The sequence below is a fragment of the Carcharhinus amblyrhynchos genome, chromosome 7 (genome assembly GCF_965287045.1).
Source record: "Carcharhinus amblyrhynchos chromosome 7, sCarAmb.v2.hapA, whole genome shotgun sequence".
NCBI classification, from domain to species: Eukaryota; Metazoa; Chordata; class Chondrichthyes; order Carcharhiniformes; family Carcharhinidae; genus Carcharhinus; species Carcharhinus amblyrhynchos.
The window spans coordinates 62,750,406-62,772,097 of NC_137330.1; the positions used below are offsets into that span (position 1 = coordinate 62,750,406).

Sequence of the window (21,692 nt, forward strand, 5' to 3'; positions counted from 1 at the left end):
TCAAATCTGGCATCTCCTACTCCTGCCACAATCAACACCAGCTTCATCCTCACTTTCCTCCTTATCCCCCCCAAACAGTCATCACTGGCATCTACCTCACTGCACACACATGTCCTCCACCATGAAGCCCCCACTAAGGTCTGCCTTGGCACTGCCCCTGGCATGGGTTGGCACAGCTAGGTTGGCAGTGCCAACCTGTGCTGTGGCAGTGCAAGGGGGCAATGGCATATCCCTTTCCCTTGGGGACTATACTCATCTTTGTGCTCCTGCGAGTTGGGGGGGGGGGTGCAATCCCCACATGTCAGCAAGGTTAGAAACTACAGCGTGGGGGAAATATGGTGGAGGTGGGGCTGTTAATTATATTAAACTGCATTTAAGTGAAGTCCTCGCCCTTTTGTGCAAACCTCGGTACGTCACTAACAAGGAGCGGGGAAAATCATGGAACGCAATCTCTCCAGCGGTCAGTTCTCTCTGACGGTGAACACAGGCTGAAAATTGCCTCTTATGTTACTCCAGAGAAAGAAGAATCATTCAGCAAAATGAGTTAAAAATTAATTAAATTAATCAGAAATAATAAATTAATATCAGTAACAATGACTGTACAATGTTCAGATTGTTGTAAAACTCTATCCGGTTCATGAGTGGCTTTTAGAGAAAGAAACCAACCATTTTTACCCGATCTACCCTCCATGTGCTTCCAGATCAACAACAATGTGATTAGCTCTTATTTTCCCTCAGAAATGACCCAGCAAGCCATTCAGTTCTCAAGAAGGCAGATCACCCCTACCTTCTCAATGGCAATTACAGATGGGCATTAAGTGCAAGCCTTGCCAGCAACACACACATCTCATGAAAGTATAACATGAGGCTTACAGAAGGCATATGCATATTTTACTGATATACAAGGTCCGTACTGTCAGCTTTCTGAGAGCTGCTTCAGAAGAGTCGAAGTAAATTTTCTGTATCTCTGGATCAGAATATAAATCACTTCATACGTGGTATGACCATACTCTCATTGTTTTCATTTGGAAATATAAATACCTTCACACATTTACCAAAAAATAGATCTCAGCAAAGGGGTACTGTATTCTACTGAAGATCTATAAAACAGTCTGTATCTATTTTAAGTTATTCCTGTTACCGTGCTCATGGTTTAGGATTGCAAATTAGAAGGAACTTGAAGCAGGTATTTTGCGTAGTGTTCCCATGATGTGACATGAATGAAGAATGATACAGACAAGCTGGTACATATCAATCCAGGATTTTGAGTCATAATTGTCATGGGTAAAATTATCCTCTATCATACTGCAAGTCATTTATCATATCGACTAACTGTTATTCTCCCCTAAGTTGTTTATGTTATGCACATGTAATAACCAAGCACTGCCATTATGCAGCTGAGTTGCATTTATCATTATTCTTTTTTTTTTAAACAAAACTTACATCTAATCCCGAAGCGATTTCCTCCAAAAGCCGTTTGGCTTCAGCTACAAGGTAATGACCTTCTTTCAGTACGTCTTCTGTATCCTTTTTGCCAGCTTCAACTGCTTGCTTTCTTTTCTGAATTAAACAATAAGAAGGAAGGATTCAGCTCTTACTGTGTGAGCAAATACTTTCATGTTTTAATATAAATTTCAGTGCAGTAAGTCCTATTATACATGGAACCAGTAAGCATTGCAGCTAGAAAACAGCATTTTGAATCACAAAAATGTGGCAGTGCCATTCTCCAAATTCTCCAGTCTATCAGAACACAAATAAAATGATGTGCATCATCTAGTAGGACAGGCTGAATTGTCTGAACATATCTAATGTTTAACTTTCAACTGGTATAAGAAATAAGATATTTCTACAATTATTTTCCTACATTCTCAGTTTGGGGAAGGAGATGGAATTGTTTTAGTGTTCCAGGAAATCTATAAGTACATGTTCAAAATTTTTGGTAAGCCCAAAACAAGGGCCACATTCAAACTGCATATCTGGATATTACCCAGCCATATCGCCCATCTGCAAAGGACATGTGGCAATTTTTGAACTGCCAACATGCTCTGCCTATTACTCCACTGGATACTTAGAAAAATAATGCTTTATTTCCCCCAAAAATATACTGTGTGCCATGATGGCAGGACCGCAGAAATTACATCATGTATACGGACTGCATTTACCATCTGTTCATTCTAAAAAGCCAATGCATTCACATCAAATTGATTTTCAAACTCTGCTTCTTTCAAATAGATCCTACTCTAAGGATGCTACTCGAAGGGATGAAAATCTAGTGAAATTGAACACACCAGTGCCAGCGAGGAAACATTTGTGGCACTGAGCTGGAGATAAGTGTGAAACTGAAGACCGGTTAAAGTGACACCTTTGGAAAACAATTCAAAGGGGGACATAATGTAAGGGGAAAAATACAAGTCCAAATGAATCAATACATTGGAACATAGTCACAATAGAAACTGCACGTACTTATGGCCTTTAATATAGAAACTGTCCAACAATGAGAGAAGATAGTTAAAGGGAGAGAGGAGGCTACACAGGTGGAAAAGGAAGAGAGTTGAACCATGGTGGTTGGAAATATTGTTTACCTCCACTGCAGTCATATTTTTCTGATTAACTGCAGACAGGCGATTAGTCTCCTTGATTTTTTCTTGTGCTTCTTTCAGCAGGTCTTGAGCTTCGTCAAATTTGTCTTTGTAGTCGGCTAGTTTGTTCATGACCTCATCCTTGAGGTCTTGAGTGGTTTTATGAGGATCGCCAAACATCTTTTTCACCCTCTCCAAAAGTGTACCTGCAGCACTGGTTCAAAACCATTAAGATATTATTACAATGAAGAAAGGTTAGTACTTTATGATATAATTAAATAAAGGGTCAGTTTTTGCCTATTGTCTCAGGGTTACATTTTCCCTAGGTGCAAGTCATTTTTGCTGGGTCTCTGCCCATTTTATGTTGTCCCAGTATTTCACAGGCTTCCCAATGGATGTGGGAGATGGATCCTCTTCAGTGTATGCAGACCCAATTGAAGTGTAAATGAGATGAGAACAGATCTCCCACCTTTTTTTTCCCGCTGCAATTGTTCTTCAGTAGTTAACCAATGAAACGTGGTCTGTCCTTGGATCCTCACCATAGGATTTATGGGTGTCTGGTGGCCAACGGACAGGAAATTTGTGGCATTTTATATGGCATTCTTCCACAATACACACAAGTCCCAGATTCAAGATGTTTCTAGGGAGTAGGAACTTTCTGGCTACTGATCTAGCCATCAAAAGTACTCAATCCCTGTCCTTTCTGTCACGGTAGATCACATCAGGAAGGGAAGGCCTGTACCTGGGGTGGTCCGAGAGCAATAAGGACTGACAGAAATATTGGGGGTACATTGTCATCTCAAAATGATTTCTCATTGTCATCTCCAGAAGTTCCAACTTCTTTAATCCTTATTGTTGTGAATGCTACTAAGGAAGACTTAACTGAATCTGAATTTGCTGATGATTGTGTCCAAGCTACTATACCACCTGAGAATAATGCAGTATTAGTTCTAAGAGAAGAATGTTTACTGAAGTTCCAAATCATATTTCTAGGGTCAAGGACACCCAAATTCCAGAATGTCGTATACAACAAAGAAGAATAGATGTCCAACTGATCAACTTTTTTTATTGACTGTTTATAATGATTAGTAGTGCATAGTATTGTGTCTAGAGTATTACTGATCCTATGTATAACATCATAGTTTTTTTTTTGTCAAGGCCACAGGAGTAAAGGAGAAGAGATGCTATATATTGAACTGGTTGCATGGAACTTTAAGAGGTGCTCACACAATTTGACAGTGATGTCGTTGGGGGTATCACAGGCTTCCACCTTAGTTTCATCTTCTACTCTGTAAAGCCAACAGCTCCGACAGTAAAGCTGGTGTTGTTAGTTTTAACCTACGCGTGCAAACTACATCTTTTTCTTTTTATTTTTATTTAAAACTCCCAACACTTAACATAAAGTTAGAGTGGGAAGGAGGGAGGGAAGATGTGGTGAGTGGAAGTGGAAAATTGATTGGTTCAGTTCCATTTCAGTACTAATCACATCTTTTCAATTTCCAAATTTATCCCATTTTAGAACAAATAAAAACTTCACAAATCACAAGATAATGATAGGTGCAGGAGGCAATTTAGCCCATCTTAATTCCCCTCATTGCTTCATCTAATACTTCTTAACGAATTCCAAACTTTTCAAATCCACTATGGAAATTCATTCCAAGTGCTGATTGTTTGCCAGATGAAGAATTATTCATTGTCGTCTTAAATTTATTTTATTTGATTTGACTAAGTCCCTTACTCTGCACTGAAAATTTGAATCAAGTAATACTCCAACGTTGCCTATCCTGCGCCTCTCTCTGCTGAAAAGATGAAGGGTGGGATTTTCCATGCAACCAGCCAAGTGTTTCATGGTGGAGAAAGCAGCTCACCATTGGCTGGTGGCAGTATCTTCTGGTCCAGATGTTAACCATGGGATTTCTCCTTGCCACAGAGAAACTCATGGTGGGGAGCACCATTGGCGGGGCCGGAAGATTTGTCGACATGAATGACTGGAAAATACTGGCCTAAGTTTTTCCAGACTCCATCCTCTGACATTTAGGGGACATTTTAACTTGTGGGTAACTCAGTGGTGGAGTGCACCAGTTGCTCAGCTGCTTCAGGAGCAAGAAGGCTAAATTTATACTGAGGCTGAGTCCTCACTTAAATAGAAATGGTGAGCTATGGGTATAGAATCCCTACGGTGTAGAAGGAGGCCATTTGGCTCATCGAGCCTGCAGCGACAATAATCCCATCCGGGCCCTAACTCCGTAACCCCACATATTTACCCTGCTAATCCCCCTGAGGGTTTCTGAGGGCAGTCTCGATGCACCTTGCTGGATTCAGGCAGCTCAACTAACAATACCGTATTTATAGCAAATGGAGCATGGGGGGGAGAAAGAGATGCACACAATTGCAGACGAAGAATTTGGATTCCTACTTCTCCTAACACCACGAGTAACTTTTGATGGAACCTTTGCTGCCATACATGTAAAGCTGATCAGAGAGAATATTTGTGTTTTGCAAAATGCAAAATATATATTTTGTTCATTTTGTCATACATAATTGAACTAGCAGAGGGAGTTTGCAAGCAGAAGCAGAGAGTGCAAGAGAAGCCATTGTGTTGATGCACTTCTATTTCCAGTCTATCTCTGGCTGTTTCTTGTCCCTACAAACCTCACACTGGCAATGAGAGTGATGAAAAATAAAAAGGGATGAAGATTTTTGGAGAATTTTTCCTACTTCCTGCTCAGAAAATAGTATTTTAGTTGCACAACACTGCAGACTTAGAGAAACCCTCAGGCTGTTCCAAAGGCACACAAGCTTGGGTCAAACAAGCAGGGAAGCTCTTAGGGAGAAGTTTCATCACTATTACTGATGAAAATGGCATTACCTACGTCCAATCTACTACCTTTTACAGTGTACCTGGAACTATCATCTTCAAACCATGTTGACAAAAGTGACTGTGCTGTTTCAAAGGTGTTATGGCAGTTTTTGCCATCACAGAAAATAAAAGGAAAACGGGCACTTCTTCTCTACAGTGGTGAAGAATCAAGAAACCTTTTCTGTAACACTCACACAGAGCAAAACGACTGACTCAGCTACTGTGGTACTATTTCCCAATGAGAAATACAATAAATGAAACAATGATCTACAGACATACAAAGCAAGAAGCAAATGAGATAACGTGCAGCATTGCACATGCTTGAGGTAGTTTGCAACCAAAGGTGACCTTGGTAAAGTTGAACAGGTCAAAATGGAAATAAAAACACAAATCAACAAAGGGTGTTTCTCCAACCAACTGTGCCAGTAAGCACTGGAAACAAAGTAAAAAATTGGAGGAAGTGCTGGAGCTGGCAAGATCACTATCACTATCCGAGTCCGGAGCTACTGAAGCTGAAGCTGCCAAAAATCACATTCCAAGTTCAAATCCTGTGAATACTGTTCATCAGTTGTCTGCCAGGAAACCGCTGGCAAAGCAACAAAAGCAGGTTGACAGAGATGTGATTCCTTCAAACAATTCTGCCATTGTGTTGGTGTTCATCATACTGGACAGTGTCCTGCTACCGGTAAACAGTGCGGAAAGCCTACCCATTTGATTGCTGCTCATCAGAAAAATCAAATATTAAGACTGATACCGCATGTGTCACATACAAGTACCATAGAAACAGGGTGAAAGAATGTAGCCAAGTAGAAACAGCTGACCCTGATCATAACATTGAGCTCTCTTTTAAGTGTAGAAACTACCCATGTGACCATGACCATTGGAGACTTGGATGTAAATGTTCCCATAGATACAGGAGCATTTGTCAATACTGTGGCAGACAAAAATTGAAGAAACTTCAGAATTGCCCCTTTCTCTGGAATTTTCCCTTACAACAGTGGCAAATCTTTGAAAATTCTCAGGACTTTTGAAATTTTATTCAAAGATTGAAGGCTATATTTTGTGTCATATCTGGTGAAAGTGACAGGCTTATTAGTTTTCATACAGCAACAGATCTGAGGTGATTGTTGTCACAAACTTGATCTCTATTCACACCAGGGACATTTTTGCGTTGTATGCTGACAGGTTCACTGGTATCGGCAAACTGGAATGTGTTAGATGCAAGTTACATGTAAATGCCATTGAGCCTTCAGTAGTGCATCAACAATGAAGAATATTATTTCATGTCAAAAGCAGATGGAGAAGGAAGTTCAACTTCTAATTGACCTTAACATTATTGAGAAAGTTGGGGATGAACCTACCCATTGGGTCTTACCCATAAAAAAATCAAAGACTTGACAGTGAGAACCAGATTAGAATTTGCATTGACATACAGTCATCAAACCAAGCAACACAACAAGAAAGAAATTAGACAAGGAATGTTGATGATATCACAGAGAAAGTGCATGGTGCTGAAAACTTTGCTAAACTTGCAAAGGACACAAATCAACCCAACCGTGACGAAGTACCAAGGTATTTTATAATATTCTGCACTCACATTAGACTTTTCATTACAGGAGGCTCAACCTTGGAGTCAATACAGCCGCTGAGGTATTTCAGCACATCATTCAGTCTGTACTTCAAGTATTTGAAAGCCCGCAGAACATCAGTAATGACATCCTTATCTAAGGTGACACTGAGTGACACTTGAGACATGTTTACACAAATGCCTACTATGTTTTAGAGAATATAACCTCACCTTGAACAAAGACAAGTATTTGTTCAATTAAGGAAGAATCAAATTATTCCATCATATGTTCAGTGTTGAAGGGGTAACACCTGATTCATGGAAATTTGAAGCCATTGCAGATGTTACAGATCCTGCAAAAGTTCAGAGTCTGCCAGGATTCATCATGTACTTGATTGCTTCATTTCTGACTTCACTACAGTGTCTGTTGCTGCGATCTGACAAAAGATAGTAGGAGTTGACTACATCACACAAACTATACCACAGATCAAACGACGGTTGTTAGGAAGTTGCACCAATGCCTGCTTTGATCCTGGGAAAACGACCCTAGTAATCATGGATGCAAATCCAACTGGCTTAGGTGCAGTTCTCATACTAATAATTAAGGCAGGAAATTCACCAATTGTTGTGATAGCAATGTGACCACTAACACCCACAGAGTAATTTTATCCACAGAGAGAGAAGGACTCTCAATCACATGTGGTACTCTACACTTTAATTTATATTTGTATGGAAGCGATTTTGAAGTCACAACTGATCACAGACCTTTAGTAAGCTTATTCAACAATCCATACACTGCAAACCACTCACTTGCATGCAGCGTTGGTTACTCAAACTACAAGAGTATGACCTCCATGTTGAGCACAGGCAAGCTCAACCCAGCAGATTACCTTATGTGACATTTGTTGCCAGCAATCAGCCCTATCAATTTGAGGGAACAGTCAATGTTGAATAACATCTTAAACATATAAACCAGAATGCAGTACCAAAATCGCTAAAACTAGTTGACATCCAAGCAGTAACAAAATAAGATGAGGAGCTCTAACTATACAAGACGGTTATGGAATCATAAAACTGGAAAGATGTGATTGAAAGAATGCCTACAAATAAAGTTGTTCACCGACTACAACTTCTTCACAATGTTCAAAATGAGTTACCTGTTATAACAACTCTGAATTGGTGTGAAGCAACAACTGCATTGTCATTCCACAATAATTGAAGGAACATATTGTTGACATGGCACATGAAGGTCACCAGGCAATTGTCAAAACCAACAACTCCTCAGGGAAAAGGTATGATTCTCAGGAATTGGCCACACGGTTGAACACAAAATAAATTAACGTTTGCCACAATGTCATTTTTTCTTTAATCACTGATGGCTACAGCAAATTCTCAATCATGGAAATACTTCTGTCTACTTCAAAAGAAGCAGTCATCCCAAAGCTTGAACAGATTTTCACTTTGTTTGGAATTCCTTAAACAGTGAGAAATGACAGTGTACCCTATTTAACAGTGAGGAGTTCAATAAATTTGAGAACTATCACTCCCCATTGGCTAAGAGTTAATGGGGAACTTGAGAGATTGATGTGTACTTTGAATAAAGTGATACATACAGCCTCAGTTAAGAGCAAGACATGGAAGCAAGAACTGCATTATTTTCTTCTCAGAAGAATTACAGAGTGTTTCCTCACTCAACTACTCAAGAGCCTCCAGTTACACTCACTTTTGCACATCCTATGTGCAAACAACTTCCTGAACTCCCCCATGGAGCTGATGATCAACATGTATGCCAACATGATCATGAACAAAAGGATGCAATAAGAGCAAATGCAGAGTAAAACATGAAATTTGAAGCTACCTCACCAAAGTCAGGTGATAAAGTGCTTGTGAAATGTGGTCATGTTGGAAAGCAGGTAACTCCCTGTAACATCCAACCATTTGTTGTGACCAACACAAAGGAGCAATAATCACTGCGAAGTGCAGCCCACAAATCATCACACAAAATTCTTCAAAGCACTGAAAGCACCATTCTTAATCATTGAATTTGATTCTCACATTGACATCTCATATGAAGAACATGAGATAAACGAGGGCACATCTGATTTTAGATAATATCCTATTCATGAGAGAAAATGTGTGCCATACTTAAATGACTATGTGACAAAGTGAACTATTTTCAATTGATGAATAAATCTTTCATTTCATTGTAAACAACTGAGCACATTGTAAAATTAATACCAAAGTTAGAATATGTAATAAGACGGACGTTAAATTATACTTCAGGTTTTTGTTTACCTTTTGGTGACAAATTCTTGAAAATGAAATGGCTGGGGTTTTTTTGGGCCTTTCTGCTCATGGCACCTTCCCAATGGAGGAAGGGTAAAAAATAAATCATGGTCTATATCTCTCTTCATGAAGAAGTGAAAGGATACAGTGTACTAATGTTTTGAAAAGTACAAAATATATGTTTTGTTCAGCTGAAGGCACCGTACAAAATTGCACCAGCAGAAGGAGTCTGAGGGCAGAAACAGGGAATATGAAGAATCTGCATCAGTTTAAAAAAAAAGCCATTAAGCTTGTACACTTTTAATTTTATCTGTCTCTGGTTGTTTCTACTACCAAGAACCTCATAAATATGTTCGACTCAATTCTGTTGTATAAAGGCAGTCAAGATTCAATGTACAACATCAGATGGCTAAAAAAGGCAGACTGAAGCACTCAGCTGCTGGAACCTTTAAAAATAGCAGCAGTCAGAGTGTCAGTATTCGGAATGCAGTGAACCTACCAATCCTATTTTGAGGTTGCATTAATTTCAATTTAGCCAAGTTAAAATCAGTTCTTAGGAACAAGTCTTCTGACACTTTTCTCTGAACTGTTTCAAGTATTTGAATTATTTGCTTTGTTTTTTGACAAACCACAATTGAACACAATTGATTATTAAACAAGAAAGAGTGCAGAGAAGACTGGGACTTGAAAGTTTGAACTGTAAGGAGACGCTGGATTGACTGAGGTTTTTTTTCCCTGGAGCATAGGAAGCTTAGGGATGATCTTATAGAGGTCTCTAAAATAATGAGGGGCACAGATAAGGAAGATAGTCAACACTTCTTTCCAAAGGTAGTGGAGTCTAAAAGTAGACACTATAGTTAAGAAAGCCCATCAATGCCTCTAATTTCTCAGAAGTCTAAGGAAATTTTACATGTTAGCTACGACTCTCATTAACTTTTACAGATGCACCCCAGAAAGCATTCTTTCTTGTTGTACCACAGCTTGATATGGCTCCTGCTCTTCCCAAGACCACAAGAATCTACAAAAGGTTGTGAATGTAGCCAATCCATCATGCAAACCAGCCTCCCATCCACTGACTCGGCAAAGCAGCCAGCATAATTAAGGATCCCACACACTCTGGACATTCTCTTTTCCACCTTCTTCTGTCGGGAAAAAGACATGAAAGTCTGAGGTCATGTACCAACCAACTCAAGGACAGCTTCTTCCCTGCTGCCATCAGACTTTTGAATGGGCCTACCTTGCATTGTTGATCATTTTCAACACCCTAGCTATGACTGTAACACTACATTCTGCACGGTCTCATTTCCTTCTCTATGAACGGTATGCTTTGTCTGTATAGCGTGCAACAAACAATACTTTTCACTGTAATACATGTGACAATAATAATTCAAATAATAATAAATAAAGGGCATAGGTTTAAGGTAAGAGGGGAGAGACACAGCAGAGTCCAGAGGGGCAGTTTTTTTATTCAGAGGGTCGCGAGTGTCTGGAATGAGCTGCCAGAGGCAGTAGCAGAGGCAAGTACAATTCTGTCGTTCAAAAAGCGTTTAGACAGTTACATAGTACGATGAGCATGGAAGAATATGGGCCAAACATGGGCAACTGGGATGAGCTTAGTGGTAAAAACTGGGCAGCATGAACAAGTTGAGCCAAAGGGCCTGTATCCATGCTGTAAACCTCTATGACTCCATGACAATGCTTAAGGGCAGTCTACCTCCTTTAACTCTGCGACCCTTCCATTTACGTATTTGACTATTTTGCAATGGGGGTTCTGAATCAAATTAGGAATAGCTGTTTGAGCTGCAGGGCAATAAGATTAAAACTCTCCCAACAGCAATATGACTCCTCAACAAGCACAAATTGATTTTTATACTTCAGCTCGTTTCTTACTAATTCCCCTGATTCAACCTAAATCCTTCACAATTTGAGTTTAATTAGTAGCACTCCAGGTGAAATGATGTCAAATACTTTTTGAAGAACATTGTTAGTCACTCAAAAAAATCTCAGAGAGTTGCCAGGCTGTAATTAACCAATGTTGATTGCGGTTCATTCGATTATTCTCATATAAATTTTAAATCTTCTACTGATAGCTGATTCTACAATAAGCCAAAATTGAAATTAATACATTTGTAGTTTCCTGTATCTGTTTTGTCACTCTTTTCCTTCAGTTTCCAATCTATTGATAACTCACTTATTTCTCCCTAGCAGCTCAGCATGTTGGGATAAATTCCATTTACTCCTGAGGATTTGTTTTCCATCTCCTCAGCTTGTCTTGGACCTCCAAGCCCTATGTTGACATCATTATGGGTAGCATGTTGCTCTTTTTTTGTTCTTTCCATGGGACATGAGCATCCCTGGCGAAGCTAGCATTTGTTGCCCAACCTGAAGCTTGCTCAGCTATGCAGATGGTCAGTTAAGGGTCAGCTACGTTGATATTGGCCTGGAATCACAATAGCAAATTTTGTTAGTGAGAGTAGGTGGGGTTTTGCAATAATCAATGATTGTTTCATGGTCAACATTCCGGAGGATGACATTGTATTTCAGATTTTATTAACTGAATTTAAATTCCACCAGCTGCCAAGGTGGGATTTGAAGACATGGCCACAGATCTTTACTAGTCTATTTCATATTAATGTACAAGCCCATGGCTATCCTCTTGCTGTTGTGGTACTGGAAAGATTTTTCATTGTATACCATATCAGCTGCTTTGGTATTTTGCTATGTTCCTTTGGATCCTCTGTTCACCTTTAAATGTATTTTTGCCTGTTCTTTCTTTCATGCCAACGAGTTACTTCCTCTTTTTCTCTCTAAGATTTGTAATTTGCCATCACTATTTTACTTAAACTGATGGATTAAATGATTATCGTATTGTTGGTTAAAATCTTGATTATACAGTTCACGGTTTGAGTTCTTATTGAAGAAAATACTAAGAATCAAACTACGTACTCAAGTTCATCTTCAGCCATTTCCTCGTATTTATCAAATGATTTCCCTCGCAGCTCTGCCATAATCTTTTCAATATCCTTTTGCATGTGCTGCAGATTTTTCTCTGTAACTCCATCTTTGATTCGAAGTGTTTCATTTAATTTTTTAGTTCTTTCTTTTAAATCTGGAAAAAACACAAACAAAACGAGCCAATTCCTAAGTATAATACTCCAATATGGTGCAAGATTTTCACTTAGATAACATTTTAGCACAATGTCTCTCACCCAAATGAATTATTTTGGAAAGCAGTTATGATAATATCAACACCATTTTGCATACATCATAAAAGCACAAGATGAAGAACCAGTTCATTTGCTTTTCACATTGGCTGAAGTTAAAACAGTAGATAACTTCTTGTTCTTCTTGAATCATGCCATGCATATTTATCATTTGTCTGCACTGCCAGAATTAACAAATTGGACCGCATCATCACCTCATCAGAAACACAGTCCCCTCAACAATCAAGTATTCCCTCAGAACCTGCAGTACTATATTATCTAGGTTACCGTGGATTACTTGTTTGCGTGCACAATCCTCTAATTGAGATTACTTACCAATTAAGACAAATTGCCACAACAGGGATAATTCCAGAAATTTGTGCTCTCGGACTGGCACATACCAAATTTTGCACGCAGGCCCCCCTGATATTATGTTAATCGATTTAATTGGATATAAAATTATGGGGCACACATGCCTGACTTCCTGGTATTCACTTCCACTGGGCCAATATTCCCACAGTGAGCAACAATTCATAAATTTGGCGATGATATTTCTATTTACATGCATAATCACAGTGATGCTGAGTTTAAACTTATTGATTACTATCTGATTTGGTAATAAAACACTATTTAGTGATTATATGTTTTAATCTTAGGACCGTGTGAATCTCAAATATGCAGGCTCAATTGGACAAAATGTTAACAATCCTCATATTGCTACCGAATAAGGCTGCACAGAATATGCACTATTGATATTGGAATAAATTGTTTCTCCTGATTGCTAATTGGCATAATTGCTAATGTGGCCTTCCTTTCTTACAATGTAACTACATAATTGTGCACTTGCTGTAAGAAATGTGGTGATAACATCCAGAAAAGTGCCACCACCTGCCAATACTTGTACCCACATTTGTCATTTCTCCAAAAGGATACCTCAAATTGAGTCAAGATCTTGCACCAAGATGTGACTCCTGGGAAAGGGGTACATAAGAACATAAGAAATAGGGGCAGGGGTAGGCCATCTAACCCCTTGAGCCTGCCCCGCCATTCAATAAGGTAATGGCTGATCTGATAGTGGTTCAGTTACATTTACGCACCTACTCCCCATAACCCTTAATTCCCTTATTGGTCAAAAATCTATCTGTGACTTAAACACATTTAACGAGGTAGCCTCTACTGCTTCATTGGGCAGAGAATTCCAAAGATTCACTACCCTCTGGGAGAAGAAGTTCCGCCTCACATCTGTTCTAAATTGACTCCCACCTAGTTCTTGTTTCCATTACAAGTGGAAATAACCTTGCTGCTTCTACCCTGTCTAGTCCCTTCATTATCTTATATGCCTCTATAAGATCTCCCCTCAACCTTCTAAACTCCAATGAGTACAGGCCCAGTCTACTCAATCTCTCCTCATAAGCTGACCCCCTCTTCTCTGGAATCATTGGTGAACCTTCTCTGCACCCCCTCCAAAGCTAATATACCCTTTCTTAAATAAGGGGACCAAAATTGTACACAGTATTCTTGGTGAAACCTCACCAGTACCTTGTACAATTGCAGCAAGACCTCCCTGCTTTTATACTCCATCCCCCTCGCGATAAAGGCCAACGTTTATGTCTCCCTAACCACTTTAGAAAAAAACCGGCGCTTGTGTGAGATAGGATTGATTTCTACTCTTTACCACATATATAGACGATCTGGAGGAGGGGACCGAGTGGATGGTAAGAAAGTTTGCGGATGACACAAAGATGAGTAGGAAAGCAAATTGCGTGGAGGCCAACATTTCATTTGCCTTCTTGATCACCTGCTGCACCTGCAAACTGAGTTTTTGTGATTCATGCACAAGGACCCCCAGGTCCGTCTGCGCAGTAGCATGTTGTAATTTTTCACCATTTAAATAATAGTCCATTTTACTAGTATTCCTTCCAAAGTGGATAACCTCACACTTACCAACGTTATACTCCATCTCGCCCACTCACTCAGCCTATCCAAATCTCTCTGCAGACTTCCTGCATCCTCCACACAACTTCTTTTCCCACTCAACTTCATGTCATCCGCAAACTTTGTTACCCTACACTCGGTCCCCTCCTCCAGATAATCTATATATGTGGTAAACTGTAGAAATCAATCCTATCTCACACAAGCTCCAGTTTTTTTTTCTAAAATGGTCAGGGAGACATAAACGCAAGGCAGAAATAGACTGAAAATTAAATATGTAATGGCTGATAGGCATGAAAGAGAAAACCGGTGATGGTGATAAACGTAAAAGAAAACTTCACCAATTAATCGACTAAACAAAAATAAGTAAGTCTGGTGACAGCAGATTGGAGTAAGAAAAAAAACTGGAAGACTCCAATAAATACAAATGTCATTCTCGTGGTCAGAATGTTTTGGACATGTGCTGCCAGATTTTCATGGAGGAGGCCATAAGGCTGAGTAAGAAAATTTCTCAACCAGCAGACACATCACCTATCTGCTATAATTTTGTTCTGGGGGGGGGGCGGTGGAGGTGGGATAATGTTGGGCCCACTGCCACTGGAAGCAGTTAAATGGCAGCCACAGAGACAATTCAGTGCTGAGGAGGGCTCATTAGAAGACGCACCTTAGTTTTCTGGGTCTTTGGACCATTTGCATGGAAGACTATTAGGACCTCCAGCTTCACGCCTCATATCCCCTCACCTTCAACACTATTCATGTTACCAGCAATCTGCCATTACCCACATACATGCCTATATGCCCACCATGACCACGTGCTGCTCCATATCCTCATTATATCCCCTCATTCTTGTCTACGTCCCCATGGCCTTTAATATCACCATGCTCCCTCATACCATCAGTGATACCATTAGTGAGTCTTGGAGCTCAGCTTTGCATTCATCATGAGGCCATTTGAGAAACAGATGTCTGCCCATCTTTTTTGATACAGTTGCCAGATGCCTTATTTTGAATGTTTCATTGAGCTCAAGACTCAATGAAATTAGCTCAGCAGGAGGTCTGTTTAGATACCTTAAGGGGAGTGTTAATTTTGATCAACTGACATCTTTATGAGGTTATACTAAGTTATTATTTCTTTGATGTGACATTTCAACATCTGCATGTTTATTTGGATAAGATTAAGAGATGTGAAGTGGGGTAAAGTTTCTGTTATTGACACTATGAATGGATGAATATGATATTTTGATAAGACTGTAAGAGATCGTTTTTGGGTGTTTTTTGTGTAATGAGAATTTCAAACACTTCTCACTGTTGTTATATGACTTATTAGTTCTCTGCACCACATAACAGGGCGAATGGGCATGGAGATTGTTGGGGGAGGGAAGAAGGAATGTGTGGATAATGGAAGACATTTGGAAGGGACATGGGGAGCATGGAGTATTATAGAAAGGTGGTGGCATAATGGTATTGTTACTGGACTGGTAATCAAGAGACCCAGGGCAAGATCTGGCAACTCCAGTTCAAATCCTTTACAACAAGCCATTGCATTGTTGTAAAAACACATTTCGTTCACTAATGCCTTTAGGGAAGGAAATCTGCCAGCCTCACTTGGTCTGGCCCACATTCAACTCCACAGCAATGTGGTTGATTCTCAGATTCTCTCTTAAATGGAAGGTAGTTAGGTATGGCAATAAATGTTGGTTCAGTGATGCCCCAATCCCATAAATAAAAAAAAATGGGGGGCATGCATCGAGCTTGGGTGGTATAATCAGACATGGAAGGGAAAAGATAGCATGAAAAGGCACACAGAGGTGGGATGGGGGATACAAAAATCTTTAAAACTTACCAGTCAAAGGGTTCTCAAATCTAGACTCCTCTGTGGAGCTGTGAACTGTGAATGCTTAAGAAGCTGGATGGATTCCATGTAAGTTTGGGGCATGGTACAAGATGCCTATCCCCACAATGGAGCCAACCAGATTGGGAGTGCATGATGTGGGTTGGTTTGCACCCTTATCTCCTCCTGGCAAAAATTGCCAGAAATGGGAATGGGGTGGGAATCCTAGAATCCTGGGTCCTGCCTGCCATCTTTAAAGGCCTATGGAGTTGACTCCATAGGCCTTTAAAAATCCAGCTATAGGCACCTATCATGTCATGTGAAATTACAACACTGTCAAAGTCAGAGTTCACAGCAAATGACGTCCAGAGCATGACCATAATAAAGCATCTTTATGATATTAATATAAGTGTGGTGTTGTCTACCTTGAGATGACAACATTGTATATCTGATAGATTTTTCTAATTCCATTGCTCGTTTGTGAGTCTTCTCAGTGTCCTTATCAGTCTGCTCACCATCTGCTGAAACTTTGGTTGTCTAATTTTAATATAAAAATAAGTCGAGTTAAAAATGATTTGGCCAATAAAACATAATAATCAGAAGCAAATATGCTTCAGTTCACTTTTAAACTCTTGAAAATATTACAACACTAACTTCAGGTCTATTACAATACATCTAATCTTTACTTTTATTTATTAAAGATATTTTGTAATTTATAATAAAATGTTCACTAATGCAATAAAGAAACATTTATTTTATTAATGTTTTTATTAAAAAAGGTGAAAATATTCAATGAAATATCTCTAAGTAAGTGACAGGTAACCTAGGCTAGTGAGTGGGCTGCATCAGTGGGCCACAAGTTGAAGTCGGGCATATTCACTAATCATGAATCATGAATAAGACTAAATATATTTAGCATGCACTGAATATTTCATAACAAGTTATAAAAAATTCTTAATCATTTATATATTAAAAGAACTGTCACCAACTTCAAATGGTAGAAACAAACAAAATATTTACACTTGGATACAGAGGGAGCTCTGTATCTTGCAGTCAATGTTGTCTGCTTCACTTGCTCTTGCTTTATGAGTGTGTCATTTCAGTCATCCCAGGAGGGGAAAAAACACAAGGATGGAAATCAGCGGAATATGGTAACCCTGCGCATGGAAAACAGTCAACGACATCTCGTGGGCCACATTCAAAACCCAAATGGGCCACATGTGGCCGCTGGGTCGCTGGTTGCCTACCACTGTTCTATATCCTCTCAATGTATGTGCTGAAATCAGGGATTATCAACCATAAATTTTAAGCATTCATTCATATTTTGATGTCAATTCCACATTACTGTATCTGTCCCTTACCCTGTTCAGTAACTCATCCATCTCTGTGATTAAGGTATCCAAGTTGCTATCTGCCAGCTGTAGAAGTCTCTCTGGTGCTCTCTGAGGTGACATTAGGTACTGCAGATATATGAACAAATTCACTAATTACAAGAGACATTCAGAGTGTGCACACAAAAGCACCAAAACATATAACTCACAATTTTGTATCTTTGTTCATCTGAAACACAATTAGTATCTGAAAGATTAATGAACACTTTCTACTTTCTTTTATATAGTTTTGTAGCATAATCCAAGAAAAATAACATAAACTCAACCAAACTGTAAATGCTATCCTCAGAAGTCAATGCAAATGGAAATCAGGAGAGAGGTGGATAAAGCTATATATTGACCTGTACATTAACACTCAAAGATAAAATCACACCAATGACTTGGACATTTGACGAGTACAGTAGCACTGAGGCAACTCTTCTAAGGCTGCTTGCTGGTTTGAGTAAATTCTGACCTTTATGGCACAGTGGTACCCAGAAAAAATAGAAAATGGGCCATTCATTGAAGAACATTGGGATGTGCTACTGGAGAAAGTGCAACAGAGGAATGTGGAAATTTGACAGTTAATGAGAAGCAAGTGCAGTAGATGCCTAAATGTATAAAAGTCATCTCCATGCATTGTAACAAGTTTTTCTTTCAATTTCTTATTCCTTCAATTCACTCAGCGGACAACATGCAGCATATCTGCCCAATGATAATATCACATTGTATTGCCTTTCTTTTGTATAAACAGGAACTTGCTGAACTCCTCAGGTTAACACCAGTCTGCTTTATCTGTGTACAGAACTACTATGATTATATAGCTGATATCGGGGAAGAGAAAAAGCTAGCCAATGGCAAGGCACCCTCCAAACACCCCACAGTGCACAAAAACAAGGACAGAAACATTCAGTTTGGAGAAATAAGATAGAGAGGGTTAAGAGATGGCACCTGGTATGGAACTCAGCATCTCTGAGGAGGAGTAGGCAAAGGTAATGTTGCAAACAAGCAACATTAACAGGAAGTGAGGGAGGGTGGCAGCTGTGGTCTCGAGCCATCATTCTGACTGCCTGCTCATTAAAGTAGTGCTGGCAGCAGGTGTATATTAAAAAAAAGCCTTTCCTATTCATATGCCAGAGATTTGCTTTTAGAGGCTTGGTAATTATACGTGTGTTAATAAATGGGGCAGCATGTGCATCATTAATGAAACTTCATACTTTAAAGTGCCATATGGCAAAAAGCGCTGTTGCTTCTTTTTTTGGCGAAAGGAGGAAAATGAGTGCTCTGACAAACAAAACACCTGTAGCCTGTTTGATATGGTGGTGGATTGAATTCTTATTAAAGTGGCAAATATCACCAGTGGTAGCTTGAGAGAATCCAGGAGCTTAAAAGTTGAATGCATTGTTGATTTACATAGCAACAAACAGAGTTGTCATTGTGCAGCAACAGCATCTGAAATCTCTGTGGGAATCTCTCATGGCAAATTGGTGGAAACTCCCAAAAAAGATGCAAATGGTTAAATACTGTCATTTACTCTGTTTCTCTGGTGTTTTGCCAATTTCCCATTGAAGTAACAGCAGGTCATTAAAAAATTAGAGCCCTTTTCTTTGGGTCATACTTCTGTAGGTGCTAAAACTGTTACGTATCAGGTAAGGACATGGATTCTCAGACATGGCTAAAGAGATGTATCAGATAAAGTCTGCGTCAAAATTCTGATGGGGTATCAGATTTCTAAGGCACAAATGTACATTCCTTTTCTTTTCTTTGCTTGATTTCCTCTTTCTTTTCCAGACTCACTGGCAAGACCCAGTAAGATATTCATTCTTAGCAGTCTGGATAGGGCTGAAGTTACAAGTTTGTGGATGAAACAATATTGTGGATAGAAGTTTATGTAAGAAGAGCAAAATGTTACAAAAACTAGTGGAAAACCATAGGCAAAAAAACCTCAAATCTCTTTGTTCCTCTTGACTCTGAGCTCTTGTATATCTCCTCTTCCCCTCAATTCACCATTGGCAGTGCGACCATTCGCTACTTTGGTCCCGTATTCTGAAATTTCCTCTCTATTTGTTTTGTGTCTTTCCTTCACCTTCTTCATTAACATCCTCCTTAAAATCTACTCATTGACCAAATGTTTTGACACCCTTCTTAATATCATCTCCTTTGGTTCAACATGCATTTTAAAAAGTCTGATGACTCTTCTTTGAGGTGCAATGGGATGTTTTGCTTATGTTAATCATGCTCTATAAATGCACATTATTGTTAATATATCATATTTGACATTGTCTTTACAAGTGTTTTGTCAGTTCATCATATAGGAGGTTGAAGAAGTCCATTGCGAAAATTCATTTCAAATAACAAGCGATACTATTGTTACAGCTTTGATTTTGCAATTGTGTGGCCAGGTATTAGGGACAAAATGCTCAGATTGCTTATGGAAATGACCAGAATTGTCATGCCTGAGAAAATGCCCAACCCAAGATTTTTAAACAGTAACAGTGCATGTAAAATATCCTTGGCAAAGCAGGAGTAATGTTACAAGTCGAAGTTTCTGGTAAATAATCTCACTGGTCAACAGCGCATCTTGGAAAATTAAACCAAACATTGTTCACGCCTTTTAGACTATTCTGGTCAAAAGGTTGTGGACAGTGTCCAAATAATTCTTAATGTGCTCAGTAAGATCAGAACATACTGATTAAAAAGAGAGAGGATGTCCCAGAGGGGTCAAGAACAGAATCTATTTGGGGAGAGCTAAGGAACAAAAATGGTGCAATTACAAATAGGTGAAAACTACATTGTGTGCTGTAGTCTATAGTCTGCAACTAGTAGGAAAGATGTAGAGGAACAAATCTGCAAGGAAATTACAGACAGGTACAAAAATTACACAGTAGTTATAATACGGGACTTATAGATTGGAATAGAAGTAGTGTAAAACGTAATGAGCAGAAAGAATTCCAAGGGCTTGTTCAGGAAAACTTCCTACAGCACTATGTATCCAGTCCAACAAGTGGAGGCACTGCTAAACCTGGAACGACATGAGCAAAATGGACCAAGAGGAACTAGGAGAACATTTTGAGGAAAGTGATCATTGCGTTAGCAAGGATAAAGGATGAAGAACAATCTAGAGTGAGCATAATTAACTGGGGAAAAGCCAATGCCATTGGGGTAAAAATGGATCTGGGCATTTTAAAAAAAGATTGGCAGAAAACACAGAACTGAACAATGGACTACACAAAAGAGATAGTTTCGGAGCAGCTAGGGTAGATTCCCATGAAGGTAAAGGTAAGATAAGCAAATTCAGAGCTCCCTGGATGACAAAAGAGATAGAGATTAAGAGGAGAAAATGTATTTATGTTGCAGGGAGAAGGCAGAGAAATCACTCAAGATGAATTTTTCATTTGGTAGGTAAATAATAGATTGGGGAACCAGGCTGAGTATAGAAGATTCAGAGGAGAAGTGATAAAGCAAATAAGAGAAGCAAACAGAACATGAATAGAGACTAGCAATTAACATAAAGGGAAATCCTGAAGTCTTCTATAGATATGAAAGTGGGAAAAGCAGGAGTAGGGTTGATTAGGGTCCAAAAAACGATAGCATGGAGGCAAAAGGCATTGCTGAGGTATTAATGAGTACTTTGCCAAGGAAGATGATACTGCCTAGATTATCTAATCTAGACATTTGATGGGTTTAAAATTCATAAGGATATGGTACTGATAGGTAGTCTGTGCTTGATAAGTTGATAGGTACCAATACCGAATGAAATGCATCCAAGGACACTGAAGGAAAATACAGAGGCCCTGGTCACGATTTTCCAGTCTTCCTTGGATCCAGTTGTGTCATCGGCGGCGAGAAATTTTCAAAAGTTACATGCTTGTTCAAAAAGGATAAGGTCAGAAATGACAGGCTAGTCAGTGGTGGGCAAGCTTCTAGAAAGGATAATTTGGGACAAAATTAATAACCACATGGGAAAATGTGGATTAATTAAGGTAAGACAGCACAAATTTGTTAAGGGCAAATTGTATTTAATTAACTTGTTGGAGTTTCCTTAAGAGGTAACTGAGAGGTTT

General features: G+C 39.2%; 1 protein-coding gene across 5 annotated transcripts in view; it reads right to left on the reverse strand.

The window, feature by feature from the left end:
• The window catches only part of lama2 (laminin, alpha 2), a 363,864-nt gene that overhangs the window by 65,647 nt on the left and 276,525 nt on the right, over positions 1 to 21,692 (reverse strand). For all 5 annotated transcript variants that reach the window (XM_080192473.1, XM_080192472.1, XM_080192475.1 and 2 more), the window contains 5 exons: positions 17,620 to 17,718; positions 16,684 to 16,795; positions 12,239 to 12,401; positions 2,583 to 2,793; positions 1,444 to 1,560 (listed from right to left, as the gene is read on the reverse strand). In XM_080192473.1, coding sequence (XP_080048599.1) covers positions 1,444 to 1,560; positions 2,583 to 2,793; positions 12,239 to 12,401; positions 16,684 to 16,795; positions 17,620 to 17,718 — 702 coding nt within the window. The remainder of the gene's footprint in view (positions 1 to 1,443; positions 1,561 to 2,582; positions 2,794 to 12,238; positions 12,402 to 16,683; positions 16,796 to 17,619; positions 17,719 to 21,692) is intronic.